Source organism: Belonocnema kinseyi, chromosome 7, assembly GCF_010883055.1.
Source record: "Belonocnema kinseyi isolate 2016_QV_RU_SX_M_011 chromosome 7, B_treatae_v1, whole genome shotgun sequence".
NCBI lineage: Eukaryota > Metazoa > Arthropoda > Insecta > Hymenoptera > Cynipidae > Belonocnema > Belonocnema kinseyi.
In genome coordinates this window covers 48,627,256-48,653,323 of record NC_046663.1, presented here as the reverse complement: position 1 = coordinate 48,653,323, position 26,068 = coordinate 48,627,256, and the positions used below count along the sequence as shown (strand labels likewise).

The 26,068-nt window shown below is 26.6% G+C and overlaps 2 protein-coding genes across 2 annotated transcripts in view; one reads left to right on the top strand and one right to left on the bottom strand.

The window, feature by feature from the left end:
* The window catches only part of LOC117177087 (locomotion-related protein Hikaru genki), a 530,094-nt gene that overhangs the window by 478,296 nt on the left and 25,730 nt on the right, over window positions 1-26,068 (bottom strand). The window lies entirely within an intron of this gene.
* On the top strand, window positions 3,887-6,595 carry LOC117177090 (carbonic anhydrase 1-like). The gene is made up of 8 exons (XM_033367578.1): window positions 3,887-3,973; window positions 4,037-4,109; window positions 4,318-4,509; window positions 4,593-4,699; window positions 5,267-5,313; window positions 5,407-5,512; window positions 6,032-6,265; window positions 6,389-6,595. Exons 2-8 carry the CDS (start codon window positions 4,055-4,057, stop codon window positions 6,506-6,508), a joined length of 861 nt encoding a protein of 286 aa, XP_033223469.1. The 5' UTR covers window positions 3,887-3,973; window positions 4,037-4,054; the 3' UTR covers window positions 6,509-6,595.

The window sequence follows — 26,068 nt, the reverse complement described above, 5'->3', positions numbered from 1 at the left end:
AAAATCATGTATTATTTTCATTCACCCCGAAAATTGTTCCACAAAAAAAATGACTACAATGTTTTTTTAACAAAAATTATATTTAATGGTGGCTACAGTACCATGAACTTTAACAAGTAATTCCCATAAGAAAAAAATACGTTTTTGCATATTTCATTCAGAATCGTCAATATCAGCTGCATGAAGTTAAAACTCAACATCTTCATAATTAGCCATATAATACGAATAAAATCTTACATTTTTTATATCATCCCCATAAGCCTTTTTTAGATAATTTTAGATAAAGCTGCAACTTTCTAAGATTATTCACAGAGAATATTATTGAAAATAATTACAAATTATTTTAAACAATTATTTTTGTTACCTTAAGTTCATTATTACCTTGCTCTATTTTAAAAAAGGACAAAAAGTGGAACCTTTTATCTAAAAAGTTGCAACGTTCTAGCATTATTCTAAGAAAATATTATCATAAATAGTAATAAATGGTTTAAACCATTATTTCTATTCAATATAATTACTGACTGCTACGCTGAAACTAAGCAAAGTGTATTTTTTTCATGTATGAGAAAAAATTTGTATTTTTTAAGCCGTAAAAAATCCTAATTAGCGCTTGAAACTTGCGAAAGCCAGCTTTTCACTAATATGTTTTTTTCGGAACTTACTAAACAGATTTATGAGGGTTATTTACAAAAAGTAATTATTCATTTAAAATCGGTAAATAATCGTTGAGATAAATGTTAAGATACAACTCGATTTAAATAAAATTAACGTTTTGGAATAAAACGTAATTTGAAAAAACGCATTGATTCAAAGATATTTGGTGGCGATATGCATGCAAATTAGAAAAAAAATTCAATGCATTTTTAGACCACGCTGCTGTACATAGTCATTAAATTCAGTTGGTGCGGAACTGGAACGGGTAAGACTTTTCTTCTTTTTTCACCATTTGCAATTTCGTATGTAGCTTTTGAATTGAGTTTGTGAATAATTTCTTTAAAGTTGACCTTGAAGTTGATGAGAATTTAACCCATCTCTATGCAGAAAATTAATTCTTTAACCCTAATAGTATTTGCACTAGTCGTAAAAAATACATTTATTTAAAAATATTTTAGGATGAACATTAAACTGTAAAAAAAAAATTTCTCGTCTTTTGCCGAGCTTCTTCTGGTTTGCCAAAACTTTTTTCAGCAATACCTCTTGATCTAAATAAAAAAGTTTGATTAATTACTCATTTTCTACTTTATGGAGATACTCTTATGCCTTGGTCTATAAATGACGCAACCCGAAGGTAATATTTTGAAGCTGGTAAAGAAATCAAGTCATCTTCAAAATGAATAACAGAATTATGTACACACTTAATCTACTTCATTTTCGTTTATTTGCGTTAAAAATAATTCCACAGGAAAATGATGAAATTAGATTAATTATTTCAACAGCAAGCCTGACAGTCTGACACCGAACTCTTGTGATAATAAATCATCTAAACTATAAAACTAAAAAAAGACACACGTTTTCAATTAAAACAATTATTTCAAGAACTACATAATAAAAACAGAATTATTTATTTATAAAGTCCTTCATAGTCAAACATTAATTAATTTTAAATAGTTATAGTTTTTAAATCTTCAATTTAAATTGTATAATGTTTATAAAACTAACATTTGCAAGTATTGAACGATACATTTTTTTATATTAAATTTAGAAAATTTAAACCTATCTAATTAAAAAGTGAAAATTCTACAATTTCAGAGGCTTTCAATAAGAAATTATCTAAGCTTCAAAAATAGTAATTTTGTATTGATAAATGTACACAGTATGACTAGTAATAGACTTCAGGTTGAAAATTGGGGAATTATACCCTAAAGGATGAAACCATTTTGAATTTTAGGTATTCCAAAGCAAAAAGAAGTAAAAAAATTACATTTTATTATAATAACAGTCAAATTCCCAAGCGGCGTGAACAAAATATTAAGTTCCATTCATCCCACATCCATAACGAAAAAAATTCGCGAAAATCGCCCTAATGGAATGCGTCGATTGAGACCGGTCTCAAAATATGACTTTGGACACACATAACAGTGATTGAAAAAAATGTAGACAAAGAAACCATTTGGGGCCAAAAAACCAAACACTCTCTTGTCACTAAAAAATGGAGGTTGACCTTATTCTTTTAAATTATGTGAAGCTTAGTATTTCAGTTGTTTAGCATGTTGTCAAGGAGACAAAAAATTAAAGAAAAAAATAAAAGGTTGTATTAAAAAAGGCTCATCTTTGAATATCTAGTGGATTCTATTCAGTAAAAAGCATCTTCTGGTAAAAGGTCACAGTATGAAAAAACAGAATTGTTTAAAATTATTATTCACGGCATTAATAAAATTATGAAGGTATCTACTTGATTAAATACGCAAAATGCCATCATGCGAAACGGAACTATAGTAATAATCAACTCCAAATGAATTATACTTTTTTAGAGGGTCCTAATATTCACTACCTTTTAATTATTATTTTCGATTTGAAAATTCAGCTCTTATGGTAGAGATTTAATCTTTTTTAGTCATAAATATTCAAATCCTCAATATGAAAATGCAAATATTAATTTATAGCGGTATTCTTAAAATCTTCAATAACTATTTTTAAATGTTTATAGAAATTAAATTAAAACTTAATAAATTGCAAACTTGTAATTTCTAATGTCAAAAATTGAAAGTATTTCAATCCAAAGTGAAAATTATTCAATTTTAAACGCTTTCTATATGAAACTATCTAAGCATCAAAAATAGATATAATATATAATATAATAATATTATGATATCTTTATAATATATAGTTTAATTTAATTTTAGGTTTATTTAAGTTACATTATTTAGTTGAAGTTAAATTTTTATATAAAATAATCAAGCTTCTTTCAAATTAAAAACAATAAGCAAAAATTCGAGAAAACATGCGCCAATTTCCTACAAAAAAGTATTTTGTAGTCTATGCCCTTTTGCAGTGCATTTGCCTGGAGAAAAGTAGGTCGAACGCGTAGACAAATGGAAAGAAACTGAAATTCGTTTAATTTAGAATGTTTGCAGTACTAAAAATTGAATCATTTTGAACTTCAACCCTGTACAACTCTACAATGTCAAACCAGGATACAGCTTCAGAATCTGCAATTTGAAATTGCAATCTTCAAAAACTAAAGAATAGCAAACTGTATCACGTACAAACTTAATAATTCTAAAAGTACTTTAGACACTGCACATTTAAAAATTGTGAATGGTCCTAATTAAACGATTAAATGCCAAAGAATTTTAAACTTTTGAATTTGAATTGAAGTTTTGATAATGAAGCATTATCAGAGCATCTTATTTGCTGATGCGTTAAACACGATTCATGTCGAATAGACCAATGTTTTCAACAAACCATTATTTAAAAACCTACAGCATAAGAATCTAATTTTTATAAAGTCTTTCAGAGTTAAATATTATTAAGTTCTAGATAGTTATACTTCTAGAATCTCAAATTTCAATTTTTCTAAGTTTTAAGCACATGCATTTAGGTTTCAATTTGAGATTATTTATGCATTAAAAATAGTTATTTCTAAATAAAAAATGGACGAGATAAAAAGTGTCTTTCATGAAGAATGTGAAAGTTAAAGACAATTTAAGTTTTTTCTTTAGTGGGGAGGAGGTAGGGTGGTGGTATGGTTTTCTCATAATCAAGAATTTAATGAACTCCACTCATGTTATCAATACATTTTTAGTGCGACGAATTTTTAAAACGTGTACATTGTACAAAACTAAATTCACGTCACAATCACGTGTATAATAAACTATAAGAAAACAATATAGAAAAGATAAGAATGTGGGCCTATATATAGACCTTTTCTCAAGAGCGAATTCTTACGTCAAGATACTAGCATCCGATTTATAGCCTTTACAATTTATTCATCACGCCGCTGGATCTTCAAGAGAACCAAAAAAAAACCAAAGTAAGAATTAACTTTCATATCTAAATAAGAAGTTGAAATATTTTTTTCTATATATTTTTCTAGAATCAGAAGACTTTCAAAATGTACCTGCAATACTTGATAGCGACTATTCTTTTTAGTCCTATTTTAAGAACAAGTGAGTGATATTTTTAAAACCTTTTTAAGCACATTTCATAATTTTCTATAAATATAAATATCAGTGGATACGCAGTATAAATTTTCAAATTTCAATTGAAACATTTTATGGTCGTTAATTTTGTTGAAATTATCCAAATAGTAAAAGCAAAAATTTAGATAATGACTTCTTATTAAAAATCTTTATAATTTTAATTCGCTTCTTCCAGGCACATTTACTTTTAAAGATGCTAAAATCTGGGGCAAACATTACCCAGGATGTAATGGGAAACTTCAATCTCCCATGGCAAGTGATGCAAAAAAGATGATTGGTGATTCTCCAACTATCAAGAATAAACTTAAATTTACGGATTCTGAAAAATTACCAACGAAAATTATCATGAAGAATACTGGTCGCACTGGTATTAAACATTCATTATTTTAAATCCTGAATTGAATTCTGATTTATTTATTATATAAATTCTTTTATATTTTTATGATATAGTGGAATTAAAAGGTGTTTGGGCTGGAAAACCTCCAAAGCTTTCTGGTGGACCTCTTAAAGGGACTTACGTTTTTGAAAAAATCGATTTCCGTTGGGCCCCAAAAGAGGTAAGTCTTCCGTAAAAAGTTTCAACTTTCTACATTCAAATTGTCGAAATTTCGCTAATTGTACTAGTATAATTTTACTACTTGATTTGGAACAAAAATTGACAAGTTTATTGGGAAAAATGCTCTCTTGTAGCATTTTTAACCTTATTGATAGAATTTTAATGTCATATTGTGAGACTTACGTAAGCTAAGAGGAAACATTTAAGCTATTTACACACCTATGTATTTTACCTTACTTATTCAAGGTTATAAATAATAATTCCGCTGAATCTCGATTTCAAATTGCGAAAATCGATAATAAATATTCAGCAATTTTTTATAGACCGAAATTACCAAAGAATGAGTAAATATTTTCACTTAGTAACTTTCGTGGATGTAATAAATTTGTAATTTTTATTGTTTTATTCGTGAAAGGATCAAATATTATTCTTTTCTTAGTCAAGTATCCAATTTCTCAATCGATCAGTAAAATTTTTACTAATGCCAATTTAGTGATTAATTACTGAAGCCATCACTGAAGATAATAATAATTATAATCTTTTTTATTTTAACGTCATGAACAAAAAGTGGACGGAGGTCATAAATGTGGATCCTCAGTTTAAATCCATCTATATGTAAGTAAAAAGTGCTTTCTTGATATTTTAATGCTCGCTAACATTGACCAAACATTCGATATACAATTTCATGTAATCATTTTCATTCAATAGGCAGTATATGGACATGCACGTGTATTTTTATAAAGAAGACTTGAAATCATTTGAGAAAGCTGAATCACAGAAGGACGGTCTTGCTGCATTTAAATTGCAGATGGAGGTAAAAAGTGCAAATTAATTACTTGAGATACTTTTTTTTAACAATAGTTCACTTATTATTCTCGTGAAATAATACGCAAGCAGTATCTTGCTAAAACTGAAACCTTAACACCCTTAATATCCTAAGCTAATCCATGAAATCCATCGAAATTTTAGAAAAATCTTAAAACCTTATTGGCCCTGTAAAACTTTTCCATGTCTTCCAAAATTCTGAAAAATTGTTTTAAACCGCATAAACATTTTTAAAATTCCATAAAATTATTAAACTTGGAATTTCCTTGTAGGTCTTTCAAACTCTTTTCATTCATATACTCAAATATTTTAAACCTCTTCGATATACATTGGATCTTTTTATATCTCTTGAAGATTCCTTAGATGTTACAAAAATATTGTAAATTTTTTTTAATCCTTTAAAATCTTATTAAAAATGCATGCCCTGAAAAAATTAAAGAAAAGAAGTAAAAATTGAATTTGTCTTTTCGAAAAATCCTATATTATTTACCCATCCTTGAAATTTCAGTTTTTGGAGGATGTTCTTTTGCTCAAGGACCTAGAAAAAAATATACATAAGGTGCAATCCATAAATTCAACAGCTGAGTTACACCCGATTCCCTTAGCAAGTTTTGCATACAAAGATGGTTCACAAGGGAGTTCACAATCTCTATTTTACAAAGGATCTTTAGATTATCCGCCTTGCTCGGAATCTGTAACTTGGTTCGAACCGTTGTTTGGTGTCTCTATTTCGGGAGACCTGGTAATAATATATATTTATTTTTAAAAAAAAAATATATATATGTATATATATATATATATATATGAAAATGAGTTTATTAATTTATATGCTACTAAAATTTTTAATTCGTACTTTTTCCTTCAGCTGAATGGATTTAGGAAAATAAAGTTGGAGGGGGGAGACGTATCGAATGTTAGACCTTTGCAGCCGACAAACAAACGACCAACGAAGTGGGTGTTTTCTAATAAAGGACTAGACATGTAATTCACTGTAGTCGGCTGCGCTTGGGAATGGTTTTCTGCAGTTTTCCACTCCCTTTGCTAAAAGCTAAGCAAATATGATCGCATCTTATGAAAATCCGGCTGCAGACGGTAGCGGGTAAATAGTATAGATATGGGGCATTTTATGTGCAAATGTCTGATAAGAATGTAAATGCAATTAATGAAATAAATTTTTTAGTTGCATCAATAATTTTTTTGTTTTGTTATTTCAAATATACACTTCCATTGTTGCTCATCTAGGTATAAGTTATTACTAATTTTTCTCTTATTACTCATTATTGCTAATTACGAAATTTTAACGTTGTAGAGTGGGCTTAAAACCTCATTTCTTAAATCGCCGATTCTAATTGTGAGTAAAAGTTTCATCTCCTCGACAGCAGTAAATCTTTTGTTTAGAATTACCACAAAAACTCTACAACAAAAATTCCTATTTATTTTCCAGGTTTCTTCCAGGTTTCAAAAATGTCTCCTGCCTATCTTCCTGAATTATAATTAGCAAAAATTAATCTGATTTAAAATAATTTTCATTATGGTAAAAATTTTAAAGAAGCGGCCTTTAAAAATAAATAAGTATATATTTAAGGTCAAATTTCACAGTTTCGTTTAGAAGCTTTCAATCTTCAAAATTTAACTTTAAAGCATGCGAAACTTCAAATGTTTTAATGCAAATATTCCTAGTAGTAATTTAATAATTCTAAAAAAGCACTTAGCACAATGCACGTCAAACAAATTTTAATAGTTCGATTTGAACAATTATAAGATTTACAAATATTTTCAAATTTCATTTAAATTTCTTCAATTTTAATTTTAACATTATTACGGATGCCGATTTTTTTACGAATCTGGAGAACCTAACCGTTTCCACACATTATTAGAGCTTTTTGTGTGTTGATGCTTAGAAGATAATTCATTTCTAATAGACCAAAGTTTTAACAGAAAATTATGGCTAAATTTCAAATAGTTATATTTTTTAAACCTTCAATTAAAGCCTTTTAATGTTTGAAAAACTTATATTTTAATGAATAAATTAGAAATAGTTGATTTTTAAATGTCTAACTTTTAAATTAACTGCTTATAAAGTGAAAATTATTGAATTGCAAACACCTTTAATTCAAAATTATGTAGAGATAGAAATATTGATTCTAATAAGAAGAATAAAATAACGTATTAACTATCGCTTTTTATAATAAGAGTAGTCAAATTTCAACGACTATTTTGTCCTTGTATCCGAAAGTGTACTAGAGCATTTATTTCATAAAGAATATGAAAAGTGAAATGGATGTTTTAAATTTCTCAAACAAATTTGAAAAAAAGTAGAATACGAAGACATAGTGATTTTTCTGGATTTTGAAAATGTTAGGAAAAGGTGCTTATATTTCTTCAAGTACTAAACAACCTGCTTCCGAAACCTGGTTTGAAATTTACCTGTTTGCTCTTGCAACAACAAAAAATATTGATTATATTTTCTATCAATAAAAAATGGAAAGAATGAAAAAAGTTAATGAAAATTGTAATACAGAAAAGATTTTTGTTTTAACTTTAGAATTTTTTTCTCGACAGTGACTAAGTAGCCGTCACCTTGTAAGTAAAAAAGTGGACACAAAGTTGAATATTTTTGAAATAGCCGCAAATTTCTATCATTAATCAAACATAATATTATTAAAAATAATAATAATTCATTTAAACAATTGTCTTTATTAAATTTAATTCATTACCATCTCATTCTAATTGAAATTTGGACAAAAAGTGGGAAATCTTAGTGAAAATTTGAAAAATTTGAAATATTAGGAAAAGAAAGGAACTTTCTAACTATATTCTAACAGAAAATCGCTCAAAAAAATAATTAATTGTTAAAACAACTTATCTAAACATGTTAGTATCCGTAAAAAGTATCACTTACGGGCTTTTTGGACCCTATAAAATACCCTTATGTGGGTGATATACAAAAAGTAATTATTTATTTTTATTCTATAACCAATTGTGAAAAAATGTGGAGTTTCAACTAGATTCACTGAAAGTTGACGATTCTAAATAAAATTAAACAAAAGATTCTTTTTTCTTATTGGAAAGACGTTTTAAACTTCACGTTGCTTGCGGGACCTGTGGATATCTTTTTTTAATGCATTTTTTGTTTGAGAATTTGATCCATTTTGAAATCAATTTGCATAAAATTTAGAGGGAAAAAATCAAATGCATTTCAATTTAATGGATGCATTTTTAGTTGAAAATAGTACAAAAAGGCCATTTTTTTATACTTATTAAGTACTCAAGTAAGTAATAATTAATCTGCAATTTATCATTATTATTACAAGTAGACTTTGTTGTACCTAAGTCTCAGCTAACAAAAATCTTTTTCAATATAGGGAATTAATTGTGCAAAATATCTTACTGTTACTTTTTTCATCTAAAATTGTTGATGTTGGTCAAAAATGAGTTTTTATAACATAAAACATCTAACTTTAAGAAATCAAACGTATGAATTGAAATTTTTCGGAAAATGTACAAGAAGATTAAAATTAATGAAAAACCAACGTTCATAATGTTCATAATGTTTAAATTTTTCTTATAAACGGTTCAAGATTTCAAAAGAGTGCCATAGGGACTTTTTGTCGAACTTTCTTAAATTAGTTAAAATTCAATTATTTGAAGAAAAAAATGCTTCTGACCTTAAATAGGACCAGAAACTATACAATTATAAGTAAAACATAGTGTTTTTTAATAAACGTCAAATTTCAAACTGTTATATGTTCGTGGAAAGATTTCTTGTTTCATATCACAAAAATGCCTGTCGCTCAATTTGTCCAAAAAAACATAATATTTTGTTCCTGAAATTATGCGAAAAGTGTAGAACGGACCTGATTTGAAATGTATTCGATCTAAAAATAGAATTTATTGCATAGTATTCAGTTACGCTCAACTTAATGAAAATTGTTCAGTTACTCTAAATTGAATTGAAAAAAAGTTTTCAATGGTTCAAAGATAACACTTCATTTCAAAAAGTCTTTTTCTTATTTAGAAAACGTCTACTATACTTTTACAAATAATTCAAATATGTTTTTTAACTCAGGAAGAAATTATATATAGGTTGGACATAGTGGCGAAAATAATGTATTATTTTCATTCGCCCGGAAAATTGTTCCACAAAAAAAATTGCTCCGTTTTTTTTTTGTTTTTTTTTTAAACAAATTATGTTTAGTGGTAGCTAAAGTCCCATGAACTTTAACAAGTATTTTCCATTAGAAAAAAAGACGCTTTTGTACATTTCATTCAGAATCGTCAATATTAGCTGAATGAAGTTAAAACTCAACATCTGTCTTCATAATTAGCCATATAATACGAATAAAATATTACATTTTTTATATTACGCCCATAAGTCTTTTTTATAGTGCCCCAAAAAAACCCTATCACTGAGAAAATGGGTTTTGCGAGTTTTTGGCACTAATTATGATTTTTCTGCTGGTTTTTAATACAAATAGTTTCGAATACATAAAATACTACTTTACACTAATAATTAGATGCTTACATAAATTTTTTTAACAATTTATTATGGTTTTTCGCATTTTTCTCTTAGAACAGAATTAGAAAGTCGCTGTTTTTTCAAAAATTCGCCACTTTTCGTAGAATTTTCAAGTAAAATGAAATAATACTTTATTATTGTTAACAAAAATAATTGTTATAACAATTTATTATTATTTTTAATCATTTTCTTTTAGAATAAGGATAGGAAATTACAGTTTTTTAAATGGTAAACGTTTTCTCCCATTTTTAATTAGATTGAGGTAAATTATTATTTAATGTAAACAAAATTAATTGTTTAAACACTGTATTATTATTTCAAAAATATTTTTATCGAATAATGCTATGAATTTGCGGTTTTGTCTGAAACATTAAACTTTATGTCCGCTCTTCACTTACAATTTGGTAATTATTATTGAAATTTAACAAATACAATTTTTTAATCAAATTATTATTGTTGAAATATATCTTTTATAATAATTATAGACTGTGCGTTTTTTCTAAATTATCAAAATATTTACTTAGTGAGTTAATAAATAATACAAGTTAGGAAACAAATCCAAAATATCAATTAATTAATTTGACTTTTGCAAGAAAAATTTACATTTGATGTAATCCATATAGAAAATTTCAAGAGTATTTTAAATATCTGTTTTATTTTAGGAAAATATATTTGCGAAAAAGAAAGAGATTGTTCAAAATATGATTCTTGTAAATGCATATTTATTATTTGTTAATAACTGAAAAGGTAAATCTAAGGTAAACATTGTTTTAAATGCATCTTTGTAGCACTTATCTAAGCACTTATCGCAATAATAAATTGTTCGAACAACTTTTTTTGATTACCTTTATTAATTATTAAGTCACTTCAAGTGAAAAATAGACAAATGATTAAAAATTTCAAAAAAGTCGAAACTTTCTGCAAATAAGCAAACAAAACATTAGTGATAAGAATAAATTGTTGAAAAAAATATTTCTTTAAATTTGCATTATGTTAACTCACTTCAAATGAAAAGCGGACAAAAAGTTTTAAATTTCAGAAAAAAGAGCTTACTTACTCTAATTGGAAATTAGTCTAAAAACAACAATAAATTTCTTAAACAATTTATGTAGAAATATATTAATCAGTATAAAGCATTATTTTATGTACGAAACATAATTTGCAATAAAAACCGCAAAAAATTATAATTAGTGTCAAAAAGTCGCAATACTCACCTTTTCACTCAGAGGTTTTTTTGGGACCCTATGAAACAGACTTATATGGGTGATATTCCAAAAGTCATATTTTATTCGTATTCTATGGCTAATTCCGAAAATAAATATTGAGTTTCAAGTCAGTTCAGCTAATATTGTCGGTTCTGAATAAAATTTACTAAAACGTTTTTTTTTCTAATGGGAGATACGTATTAAACTTCATGGGGCTTACGCCACCTCTAAATATCATTTTTTTTTCGAAACAAAAAAGCGATTTATTTTTGTGCGGATTAGAGTAATTTTCCGGACGATATTCCTAAAAGTTCGAGAAAAAAAATTTCCATTGCATTTTTAGACTACTCTAATTTATCATTTTTCTGTCTGGGAAAAATCTTGTTGTTTTTTTTATTATTTTAGCCAATAGATGCTATAAAATACGAAAATTGAGTATTAATATTAATTTTATATTTTAGTTTGAAAATGTTATTCTATAAATTAAAAATAATAATCACGCGCGTATTTGTTTTATAAAATTCGTTAATATTACTTTATGGTATTTGAAATTAATAATAAAAAGGTTATTTTCAATCTTTTCGTGGATAAGTAATTCCTAGGACTAGTAATACTCAGTCATTATGAATATCAAGCGATTATCTCTGGAATGAATTATTTCAATTGACGGCTCGCGTACATTATAATGAGTATGCAGATTCTCGTGTGAATCGTAAGAGCACGTAGGAAATTTAATCAACAGCTTGATCGTCTGCCAAGCTGCTCAATGTTCATGTTCTGTCCTATTATTACGACAGTAATAATTATCAACAATTTAAATGCATTCTTCTCGAATTACTGGAAATTAAATGAAATTTAATTACAAGTCCTCTCAACCACCCGACACTTCATTTGTTTCAATTTCCATAGAATCGATATTTTGTCAGTGACAATTAATTTTTTCTCATAAATAAATTAGTGATGCTTGGATAATTATTTTCTTCTTCGAATTACACTGATTTGCCGATCTTGCAGGGTCATTGAAAATAATTAATATTTTTCTTTTACACTATTCTCATTTGTTATTTTATACCAACAATAATATAAAAATACAAAGCAAGATTCCTATGATTCCAGGTTTAAATCATACAGCTTAATTACTTTTTAAATAATAGTTTGGGAATCAATGACTTTAAAATTTTTAATTTGGAACATTATTAAATTTTTAATAATTTCAATTTTGAATGCCTAATTCTTGTATGGTTTTATTTCCATGGCAAATTATTTTCCTCGCAAAAAAATTTAGAAATGAGCTTGGTAAAATAAAAGCTCATTTAAAAAGATTAAGATATTAACTCTTTCTCGAAATTTTTCAATTCATTTTTTAATCATTATATTTTTTAAAATGTCCATTATTAATTTTAAAGGCTATAACTTCGATATTTTATAATTTTTCAGCAATTCAAATCTATTTAATTTTCAACATTCTCAATTACGAATTAGCCTTTTTTAATTATTTTTTAATAACATTTTTAATAATCGATTAATTTATAAAACTGATTAATTTTTAATTTGCAATGCTTAGTCAAGTTGAAAATTCAACTATTGAATTGTCAGCACTTTACTTTGCGACCAAAAAAAATCAATATTCAATCAAGAAGAATAATTTTAACCTAAAAAGCTAGATTCTCAAAAAAATATATAAAAATTCTACAAAATAATTTAATTTTTCCTAAAAATGTAGTAGTTATATTTTTAGTAAAAAAAAATTGTTACCGAAAATAAAACGGATTTTCATCAGAGTACATCAAGTTTCCATTAAAAACATCATTTCTCTAGTAAGAAAGGAATAATTAAATTTTCGGTTAAGTACTCGTAAATTCATTTTCAATCAAAATAAAAACTAATTTTTAACATAATAGTTCAATTTTCAACTAAAGAAATGAATTTTCAACGAAAGTGATAGAACTTTAAATAAAAAAATATATTTTCAGCCAAGTAGTTGTATTTGCAACCACAGAGATGAATATTCATTTAAAATAATAAATTATCAACCAAAAATGTTGTATTTCACCCAAGAAGAATGATTTTCGACCAAAAAATACGATTTTTTAACGAAATAGTGTGATTGTTATCTAAAATAAATCATTTTACAATCAAAAATGGAAAAGTACGATTATTTTTAACTAAAGAGATCAATACTCAACAAAAATATTAATCTTTAACCAAAAAAGTAAAGTTCGAAGAAAATAATTAAACTTACAATGAAGTATTTGAATTTTGAATCAAAAAAGCTTAATTTTCAACCATGAAGACTGATTTTTAATCACAATATACGAATTTTATTGTGAATTTATTAATTTTTAAATAAAAAAGATCAGTTTACAACCAAAAATGGAATTTTCAATTATAAAAAAATATTCATAAAAATAAATTTGCTACCAAAGCCGTACATTTTAGACTAAAATGATTAATCCTTAAAAACAGAAAATTATTGCACAATTTTATCAAAGAAGGATAAAATTTAACATAAGTGATGAATTTTGAACCAAAACAATGGATTTTGAACAGTGTAGTTTATATGACAACCAAGTAGTGGAATTTTTTAAAAAAAGCTTAATTTTAAACCAATAAAATTAATTTTCTACCAGAAAGAAAAACAATTTTTTAAACAAATAATTATATTTTTAACTGAAAAATATCAGTGCACAACGAAAAATGGAACAGTTAAACACATTAACGTTTAACAACAACAACAAAAAATAATTACAAAAATAGTTAAATTTTCAACCAAACAGATGAATTTTCAACTAACGCAATACATCTTTAACAACAAAATAAATTTTTAACAGTTTAATTTTTAACCACGGAGATCAATATTCAAATAAAATAATGAATTTTTAAGCAACTAAATTGATTTTGAACAAAGTATTTTAACTTACAAGCAAGTAGTACAATTTTGAACCAAAAAAACTTAATTTTCAACTAAGAACATTCATTTTCTGCCAGAAAGAAAAATTATATTTTAATGAAAAAACTGAATTTTTAACTAAAAATTATCGGTGCATAATGAGAAAGGAAACAGTTAACTAATTAACATCTAATCGAAAGAACAATGCAGTATTCATAAAAATGATTCAAGTTTAAACTAAACAGATCAATTTTCAACTAAAAAATATCAGTTTACAGCTAAAAGTGGAATATCGTATAAAGACAACAAACTACAAGTAATTTGCTCATAACATACTTAATTTTTAGAACGAAATTAACTGAAGGAATTACCTAATTCTGAAACTTAGTACTTATAAAAAACAAAAGCATCATTACGAATTAACTCTACTCTGCGAACATAATTTATTTGCTATAAGCACTCGTTTATTATTATTAATAATTCAGATCAGTAAAAACTGTAAAATTCGAATCCTCAAAAGCACACAAAACTCAGTGCAGTTCTACCCGCAACATTTTTAAGGCGCTTTAACAATGGCATATTTTTAAAGTAAAATCCAACCTATTTCACACTAATGATTTTTTGTGAATTGTGTATTTATGACAGTCGGTAAACTTTATTTCGCATGAAAAGAAATTGGCTTGGCTGCTTGACTGCGATATAAAATTTTATTCACGTTACGACCATCTACTAGCTGAAAAATTTCAAGCTATGCATTCATGGACGAAAGTTGCTTTTAGTCTTGATGCATGTTACCTGAATGTAAAATGTGCTAGACATATTTAATTTAAAAGAAATTAGAGAAGTTATGGATAATGGTTAGAAGCAATCATGCCTTTCAAATTTTGAGAATAGTTATATTAAGATTTGTTTTTCCTAGGGTCACCCATAAACGACGTTACCAATTTGATGGGGAGGGGGGGGGGGGTCACGTCAAAAATTGCGGTTGCTGGCATTTTAGATGATGGGAGGCTCCAATAGAAGTAATATTACGGACTTAGATAAGAAATTCTACTATATGTGTGGAAATTTAATTATTTTGCTGAAAATGCAAATATTTGGTTAAAATCTCATATTTTTTGTTCAAAAATTCAACAATTTGGTTTAAACTTGAACTACTTTAGTAAAAATTTATCTTATTGATTGGAAATTGATCTCTTGGTTTAAAAATATAACTATTTCATTGAAAATTCGTATTTTTTTACTTCGTTTAATTCTTTTGGATTTAAATTTAAATCTTTTTTGGTTGAAATATCATCAACCACACTTTTCGTAAAGAATTTGTCTTTTTTGTTTACCAATTCAACTGCTTGGCTGAAAGTTAAACTGCATTGTTAAAAAAAGAAATATTCTTATTTCACGATTCACCATTTAGTAGAAAAATTCTCTTTAAAGTGGAAAATTAAACCAGATTTTGTTTAACTAAAAAGGCAACTATTCGACTTTTGTTTGAAAATTTATATTTTTAATTGAAAATTGGTTTTTCCTATTTGAAAATTCAACTATTTGGTTGAAAATGCATGTATTTTGTTGAGGATTCAATTATTTTGTTGAAAATTCATCTTCTTTGACGGAATTCACCTCACTGTTAGAAATTTCTATAGCGATTTTACTATCAATGGAATGGAAGCAATATGCATATACGTGTAAGAAATTTAATATACCATCATCTCGTAAAATTAATATACATGTGTAAAACAGAGTAAGTGAAAGTTGAAATTTCTTTGATGAACAAAAATCTTGTCAAATATACTAAACTGAAGTAATAACCTACAATTCGTCGACTACATTCATATTAATTCAAACATGCTACAAAATTAAGTATAATTTATGTTTAACTAGGAAAAAATATTTTTCTTCATTACTTAGAATTGAAAAGTACTGCAAAAAATCTTTTTAATTTGTATGAAGTCAAATTACCTACGTAGTTGAAAATTAATTTTTCATCAAAAATTAAATTGTTTTTCGGAAAAGACGTATTTCTTATTTGAAAATTCAATATTTTGGTTAAAAATTTAAACTATTTATTTGAAAATTAAGTACTTGGTAGAAAATCAACTTTCTGGTTGAAAAATCCTAGTTTCGGGTAGAAAATTTAACTGTCTAGTGGAAAATTCATCTATTTTTAACAAATTCGTCTTCATAAGTACACAGTTATCCTTTAAAAAAAAATCATCCTTTTGGCTGTTAATTTAACTTTTTTTCGTCTCTTTTCGTTTAACATAACTGGTAGAAAATTAGTTTTTTTCGTTTAAAATTGATTTTTTAATCTAAAAGTGTAACTATTCTAATGTTGGATGAAAACTTATCTTTATTAGTTATAAATTCAACTATATTTTGGTAGGAAATTTAACTATTTTGTTAAAAATTTAACTATTTATATGAACAATTAACTACTCAGTTCAAAATTTGTTTTTTTGTTAGAAATTAATTTTTCAAACTAACAATGTACTATTCAATTTTTGGTTGAAAACTTATCATTCATACACAAAAATCATTTAAAAAATTAAAACTATTATTTAAAAATTAAACTAATCATTTGAAAAATTACCTATTCGAAAGGTAGTTTTCTTTTTTGTTGAAAATTCATAGGTTTGGATGGAAAATTCAACTGTTTTTGGAAAATTCATGGATTTTATTGAAAATGTGTCTTTTTCTATTAATGTTAACTTTTTATTATTATCAATATTATTAATTAATATTACTCTTATCTTTTATTTACCTTATCTTTTTCAGTTTAAACTTTAAATATATGGCTCAAAATTCAATTATTTGGGTAGAAACTTTAACTATTTGGTTGAGTTTGAAAATTTAACTATTTTGTAGAACATTTATGTATTTTGTTGAAAATTCATCTTTTGCGGTAGAAAATTCATATTGTGTGCCGTTGATTTAACTAGTTTGTTAAAAATTATTCTTATTTAGTTAAATTTAACTGATCGATAATTAGTTGTTTTTTTTTTTTAATTAATTTTATTAAACTGTAAAACTTTTTAAAATAATTTTAAAACTTATCTTTTTCTATGTCTAAATCAACTATTTATTTGAAAATACAACTATTTTCGTCGAAATATTAACTTTTTGCTTTAAAATAAAACATTGTATTAAAAAAATTAACTACTTAATAGAAAATTGACTTTTCTATTGAAAATTCCGTGTCGGATGTAAAATTTAACTGGTTTAAGGAAAATGCCTGCATTTTATGAAAAATGCGTCTTTTTGAGCAGAAAATTAATCTTTTCTTTTGAAAAATTCTCATTTTGGTTGAGGATTAAAATATTTTCTTAAAAATTTGTGTTTTTTAGTTCAATTTAACTAGCCGAAAATTGATTTCTTTTGATGTACAGTAAACGGCTTTGTTACTTTCGGGTGGGGGGGGGGTGTAATGGAAAAACTGCAGTTGTCAACTAATGTGGCATATAGGTACATTCACAAACCAACCGATTGCATACACGGGTTGGTTAGTTAGGGATTTACAGAATTTATCGACTGATGACTTAAGGCCATGTAACAAACTTAAATACCTATATTACCGACCTCACTTTTTCAGTTTACTGAATTTCCTTTTAACGTAAGAACTTTTTTTATAAATAAAATATCGGACTGAAACTTTGGAAAATGTATCAGAAGACCATAAACTGCGGTTATATACTGCATTTTACTAGAAATTTCTCTAAAAATTATTTTTAAAGAAATTAAAACCGGGACCACTTTTTGACATATTTTCTTTGCACCTGGAAATTTTTTGAACCTATAAAATCTTTTTTTATATGTAAAATATCGTCCTCAACCTTCGAGAAATTCAAGAGTCGGCAGTAAATTACATTTATGTTTATTTTTGTCAAAATTCCTGCTTAAATGTAGTACATAAACGTACTTTATGGTCTTCTGATACATTTTCCAAAGTTTCAGTCCAATATTTTATTTACAAAAAAGTTCGTTAGTTAAAAAAAATTCAGTTAATTGAAAAAGTGAGGTCGGTAGTATAGGGATCTGAGTATGTCATATGCCCTTAAGAGCAAAATTTTCTTGCATATGTATACGCCTTTATAAGTTCGCTACATAACCTACTAATGATATTTATGAAGTCATTATGTGGATTCTAATTGCAATAATATTTTTACTTTAATTCTCTTTGTTAAAGTATGTGTTATTCAGTAGATAAAATGTTAAAGGAAAAAGTAAAAAATAATTTTCTGAGAAAAAGTCTCTATTAATATAGATTTATAACATTCAGATCTCAATGGAATCCAGAATAAAGTTCCGCTGAAGTAACAGCGTTTTTTTGAATTGTCCCAAAGCATTGTCATTCTAGCGAAAGTAAACACCATCCAAAATTAAACCTTAAGTTTCAAAACCTCTACAAAAAGACACTTTTTTGAAAAGTTGATATATTTTTATTGTCAATTGCAGCTTCTGAACCTAAAAATACCAAAGAAAAGTTTTAGCCCTCTAATGCATACAAAAAACACCCTGAATCAACCCTTAATTATTATGAGTTGACTCGGGTTGTGTTCCACATAAGCTGGATAGCTTAAACTATTTCTGAATACTTTTGGTATGAGATCCTGCAATTATCAGCAAAAAATCGATTTTTTAAATCACGGTTCTTTTTACAGAATTTTTGCCTTAAACTCTGCCAATAGTTATATAAACACATTAAAACTCTTACAATAGTGCTTTTACAGAATTTTCAAAGTAATAGGGATTCATTTAGAATGGGGGTCACATGCGCTCAATAGATAAATAATTTTTTTTATACTTTTGGCATTTAATTTCACTATTGGCGAAAAAATTTCGAATCTTCTGTATATTTTTTATTTTTCTTACTTTTTTGCAAGTAGTCATGGGAATTATGTGCGAAAAACTACTGATGAAAATAACTTGAAGATAAGTTCTGCTGATGAAGAAATTCCCCTCTGACCAATTTCCATAAAGAGCTCGGAGGAGACACAGCATCAGTGGAAAATTGAATCTAAAGTTTCTCCTTTTCCTCTGACTCGTCATTAAAGTTATAAAGCTGAGACTTGACCGACATTATTTCGTAAAAAGTTTTTTTTAATTTAAAGGAACCAAACATAAAATCCAAATGGATTAAATGTATATTCCGCGGTATATATCAAATGTTTCGAATATACAAAAGTTTTCAAAAATTATATTTTTTTATAATTCCAGAGTATCTGCAAACTTCCAAAGTTTGTGAAAGTCTTTACAGTTTGTTAAGAAATCTGATTTTTGTAGCACTTTTATTATTTTTAATTTTATTGGACCCTAAGGCCAACAACTTACATCAAAATTCTCTAAAAAAAAAATTATTGAGGATCAATTTGATACAATATTGATCATCCCTTATGTTTATTAGTTATTTAACTAGAAACTTTCACTGTTGCGAAAGAAAGTTCTTAAATTTTGTTCCACCTTATTTTCCTCCTCTAATGTATTCTAGTCTTGCCCGTGGTAGTCTATAGATCTTAATCTTCAGTAAATTTTCCATTTTATACGAGACGCTAACTCGCGCTGATCGACGTTTCAATAATGGGTCGGAAGGAATTAAGTCTTGAGTTGTTTAGCAATGTTCCTGATGGTGGGATGAAAGAAGAATAATGCAAGAAGCGGAGACTGTCAGAAGAGATTCTAGAACATTGGAGACTTGTCAGAAACAAGAGCAGTACTCAGAAGTTCTACTTCGTCACTTAAAATTGCTTTATTGCGTTTAATGTTTGAATTCGCAATCAGAAACAATCACTTGGAAAAATATATTCTTGTATCAAAAGCTTGTCTCTTAAAGAAAATTGATTTTTTTTAATTGAATTTTTCTGAAAAAATATTTCACTTCACTCCACTGAGAATCGAACCCCAAAACTTCCGATTCCCAATCGGGTTCTTTTATAAATAAGCTATAAGAGAAATCGATAGTAACTACCTCCGATGATAATACAAATTCTTTAAAAATCGATTTTTATATTAAATAAAGCAGATTTTTCTTTTTCTTAAAAGGAATATTTTTACAGCAAACATTATAAGATTGCGAAAAACTTAATCTAACCTTCCAATCCAATAATTCTTTTTCTGTAAAAAAAGCAAATTCTTCTCTAGTCATGTTATTCATACATTCACGAAAATAATATAAAATAATTTCTCTTATGAACAATGACTTAAATTTAAAACAAATACAATCTTCATGCTAAGACTACAATGATGGATCATTCTTCAGCATCAATTATTAATATTATATATAATAATTTTTTAATTGATTTATTGCCCTTTTCCAGATGCAAGTATTAATTTTCCCACTGTCTAATCACGCACTTTTTTCTATTGGTTTTTTACTACACAATTTGACAGTTTATTAACTTCAGATTGATATTTCGTAAACTTCTGTTTCCACTTTAAGTCGTTCCAATTGAATAGAAATTTTTCAATTTGGATTAAAATGTCTAATCCTCATCATGTTAGATCAAAAACACAATAATTTTTCTTTGATTTTGTGTCATCCTAGGTAAAAAAGTGATATTTTGTTTGTATATAATGATCAAGTCAATGATATTGTTGTTTTATTTTTAGATTTTTCTGTTTAAAACAAATAAAAAATGTCAGTGTTTCGCCCGCTATATATAAACTATACAAAACTTTGTGACCTGTAGTATTTCGAAAATTATAAGAATTTTAAACCATCAAAATTGAACTATTAAAAAAGACATTCAAAAATGTATTATTTTCTATTACACTATTATACAAAATTATAAGAGTTTCCTAAAAATAAATCAAGGCTGACATTTTTTCTATTCACTACAAAATATTTGCACAAGCAAATCTATCAAATTGAAGATTTTGCCATGGAAAATATTTAAAATTAAAGAATTTGAAATTGCAAATCATTATAATTTACGAATGTTTCATTGTATAACTTCAAAATTGAACTGTTGAAAAAAAGGAAAAAATTACGGATATTAATAACGTAAATCTTAGGAGTTGAATAATTTTCAATAATTTTCATTAACAATGAAGAATTTTAAATTGTGTAATTTAAAACTCATATAATTTTTTATTTCATACTATACAAGTTAAAACTACTTTAATTTAAAGAAGTAACAATTGAAATTTGCACAGTTTTGAAGAGATACAATTGAAATATCTTTAATTTAAAAGATTTAAAAACAAACATTCCTAAATTGTGATAATTCTTGAATTTTTAAAATTTAGAATTTCTAATTATTAAATTTTCGAGAATTATATTTGAAAGGTACATAATTTGAAGCATTTTTTGGAATAGATCAATTTTGAAGATTAATAATTGAAAACTCTTCAATTTCAAGTATATATAGATAAAAAATTATAATTGCATAATTTTTAATTGAAAGTTTATAAAATTAAAAGCTCTTTAACCTATACGAAATTTTTAAGAAATATTTAAATATCTTTGTAAAATATTTGAAATATTTGGAAAATCATTGATGTCTTTACAATATATTTTGCATCTAGACAAAATCTTTGCGAAATATTTTCAACGTTTGATATATTTGGGAAATCCTTCACATCTTTCTGAAATATTTATAGATGTTTGCGAAGAAATCTTTGAAATTTTTTAATAATATTTTTAAAATAGATCAGAAAATTTCATGAAATAATTAAAGTCTTTGTAAAGTTTTTCAAATCTACCCTATATCTTTGCCAAATATTGCAAATATTTGAGAAATCATTGAAATCTTTATGTTATCTTTTTAAAATTGTTCTAAGTCCTTCAGAAATCTGCGAAATATTAATGATATTTTTTTTAATTTGGTAATATTTATGTAGCTATTGAAATTTTTGGGAAATGATTAAATTCCTTGCACAATTTTTTTTAATCTTTCTGAAATATTTGCAACATATATTTAAAAATTTTCGGAAATCTTTAGAAATCTTTGTGAAATATTTTTTTAAATTTCGTAATATTTGTAAAGTTATCATTTTATTTACTATAATATCATTATACTATGTACAAATTGTGTCATTCAATATTATAAGTCTCTTCTCCTGCCCCCATTTAAAGAAAAAAGGCTCCGTCGCTTCTGGTAAGGATTATAACTTAGTTTTAAAAGAGATTAAATCTTTATTTTAGAACTTTAACAATGAATCTGTCTTCAGGATCAATATTCTAACTAAAATTCAAAAGACATTTAAATGAGATTTAAATCAAATTTAAAACCCTTTTTAACGTTCAAAGATCAAATTAATGAGCAAAATTGCTGAAAATAAAACCAAAAATTCAATGACAACATTTTTACGACCACCATCAAATGTTCCTATTGAAATTTGAAAATAGATAACAATTTTTTCCTAGAAAATAAAAGAAAAAAATGTATTATTTGAACGAAAATAAAAAAGAGAATTTTTCTTTCCTCTTTTTTTTATTTCAGTCCAAAAATAAAATTTTTTACATTCTCATCCTAATGATAAGGTATTGGTTTTATGTCAAATTTCACTTTATCGGTCTTTATTAAATCTCCACGTTTCGAGATCCCCTGTGTCAGAAAAAACGATTTTTACTAAGGCGCGTGTCTGTCTGCAGTCTGTGGTTTGTATTGTGTTGGCGCGATAACTTCGAAAGATTGATCAGATTGGATTCTGCTTCGGCACACTTTTTTAAAGCCTAAAAAGAAAGCGCATGTTCGTAAACCAGCTATTTTGGATAAAAACTCAAAAAGTGAGTTCATTTTCAAAATATTTTAGACTATTTTTTTCAAATTAAAAAATTATATGTACGGTTATTCATAGTACTCGGAGACTTGAACAATTTATCATCATGACTTTTTTTTGTAGAAATAAAATTACCAGAGTTATAGCATTTTCAATATCTAAAAAAAACCTAAATTGACATTTTAAGCCAAAAGACGCATGGTATGAAAAAAGTCAAGATAAGAAAATCGTTGATTTTCCAAAGCCCTACAAGATTATCATGACAACTTTTTGAATTTTGTCAAAAAGTTGAAAATTCAAAGTTTTATCTTTCAAAAAATAATCAAAAATTTCAATTTGCGGTCAAACTATGCAAGATACGAAAAAAATCAATAAACTAAAATTGTGCGCCCTGAAAATATCTACAAATTTGTCGTTGATTACTTTTTGATAGAACGCGTATTTTTTATTTTTAGTCGTAAAAAACAACATTAAAAATTAAAAATTAAAGTTTTGGACAAACGACACAAGCTTTGAACAAAATTAATAGACAAAAGTTGCTTTTCCAAAAAATAGCGAAAACTCATTCAAATTTGGCAAGAATAATTTTCGATAGGACAAGTACATGTTTCTTTAATCGTAGAAAATAAGAATAAATATTTTTAAAATAAATGTTTGGAAAAACGACACAAGACAAGAACAAAATTAAAAGACAAAATTTGTTCACCCAACAAATATCTACAAGTTTGTTATAAACTCTAGTTATAAAAATATATCAAATGTAAATTATAAATTAATACATCTACATTCAATATAAAGAAATTATATTTATGGAAAAAAGACACAATTTGCAGTCAAATATTTAATAATCATTTTTATTTTAATAGCATGCGCATTTTTTTAATAATGAAAATAAGACAATAAAAATACTTTTGTTCCAATACTAACGCATATTATGAATGGTAATAATATGAATTTATTGAAATGATATAGATTTTTCAGGGTGGCTAAGAATAAAATTTTATGCAAAATAAGAAAGAAATTTTAAAGTAATCATTAAAAATTATATTTGTACCTGATTTCGCAATATCTGAATAAACAGCCTCAGACCGATATACAGCAATAAATATAATATACATTTGATATAATAGAGTTGAATATAATGTAGAAAAGTTCGCATTTTCGACGAAATCAAGTGCGATGCATGAGAGTACGTAATGAGAATGTGTTCGTTAGAGCCGAAGGAGCTTTAACAAAAGAGAATTCACAATGATTAAATGACAGTTTTCGATGCTTTGACGTTTAATTTTTAAAGGCCTGCGCACAAGTGTGGAGTAAATAGAAAGATGGAGCACGCAGCGAGAGGCGAAAGCATCATCGAGCGCGAAGCGCGAGACAAATATACTATCGAGCGGGCAGCGCGAGAACAGCGTAGATAATATGCCCGCGCAATTAGCAGATTTTTTGCTTTTCTGTTTTAGAAAAAAATTGTTATTTTTTTTCAAATTTCAATAGGAATATTTCATGGTGGTTGTCCAAATTTTTTCGTTGGATTCTTTGTTTTATTTTCAGGAATTCTGCACTTTATTATTCTAATATTCAAATTAGTCCTAATGGAATTTTCCTAGATTTTTGAATTAGAGAAAAATGCATTATTCTAATCATCTTGATAGCTTGGCCCGCATTTCGTTTGTAGGGAAATATGGATTTCGCATTTCACATTCGTTATAAGCCCCAAATCTACATATAGAATCCCTTTCGCAACCGTGAGCGTCAAACTCAATCCGTTTACACGAACAATTTAGAATTCCCCCATGGATCCTATTTGTATTCCCTCAGCTCCTAATTTTCCAGCCTCAATTCCGTGGGGCATAGCACAGCCGAAAAGTTTCAGGTGGCAAAGTTCTGAGATTTTAATTAAAGCATCCGCTCAAAGAATGATGTGTGAACAGATATACTGATACTTTTTTTTTATTCGCTAATTCAGCCGGCTTAAGTACTTAGAGAACCTTTTTCTCTTTATTCCGTGAAAACAATAAAATTACAGAATAATTGAGAAAATAGATACATTTTTTTAAAAATAATCGAATTTTCAAACGAATAGTCTGATTTTTAACCAAGTTGTTGAACATTGAACCTGTAAAGATAAATTTTCAACAAAACGGATTAGGTTTAGACCAAAAAAGATGAATTTTTATAAAATATTTGAACTTTTAACAAAATAATGACATTTTGAACTTAATATTTATATTTTTAACCAATATCTTGAATTTTCGACCTACAAAGATGAATTTTCAACTGGACAGTTGAACTTTCAAAGAAAAATACTAAAATTCAACCAAAAAAAAAAATCATTCAAGTCTCAAGAAAATATTTTAATTTTTAACCAAAAACGCTATTTTTCAACCAAGAAGATTAATCTTCTATAAAAAAAAATGTCAAAGAAATAGAGTAGATAAATAGAGGAAAGGAGGAGGGTTAATAAGGCCGGTTTTTGGGCCTTCTACAGATTGGCCTCAAACATGTTTTATTTTATTTATCTAACTAGGTCTCATAACCCCTTAAAAGGATTTTTCCTGAGAGTGATTTGATTTCAAGATATAGTCATTTTTAAGTTCGTATTTTACATGGGTTTTCGCACTTTCATTCAAATCATGCTAAGTTTCACATTGTTAGTATTGCTCACGCAAGATCATACTTGGCCAAAAACTGCGCACGTATATGCGTTACAACATATGTTAAAGCCATCATTTTTCTCGAGGTACTTGGCCTTCAAAATAGGGCTTATTTTTATACTTTATGAAAAACCGAGCGTATTATTTTAAGGTATTAATTTATTGTTATTAATTTATTATTTTCGTTCATGTGCGACTGCCGCTTCGCTACGTTCAACTGTTTTCCCCCTCCACATGGTATTCGCGTTTGTTGCCGATGCTTTTAGCTATATTCTCCTTCATTATTCTTCCACGTTTCGACCTGTTAAAGAGTTCTTATCCACTGTATGTGATATTACTGCATACATACATCCGTTCCAGATTATTTTATTGTAGTTTTATTTTATCAGTATCGACTAGTTTCATAGCGATTGTAAGTTTTTTTCGCAGGTACTTCATAGGCATGAGAGGCTACACTTTTTTTTAAATCCTTATTATTTAATAGTTCTGTACATCAGTCTCAGATTCTCTTTATTTTTTTAGGTGAAATAATTACTTGCGAATTAAGTTTTAATTACCA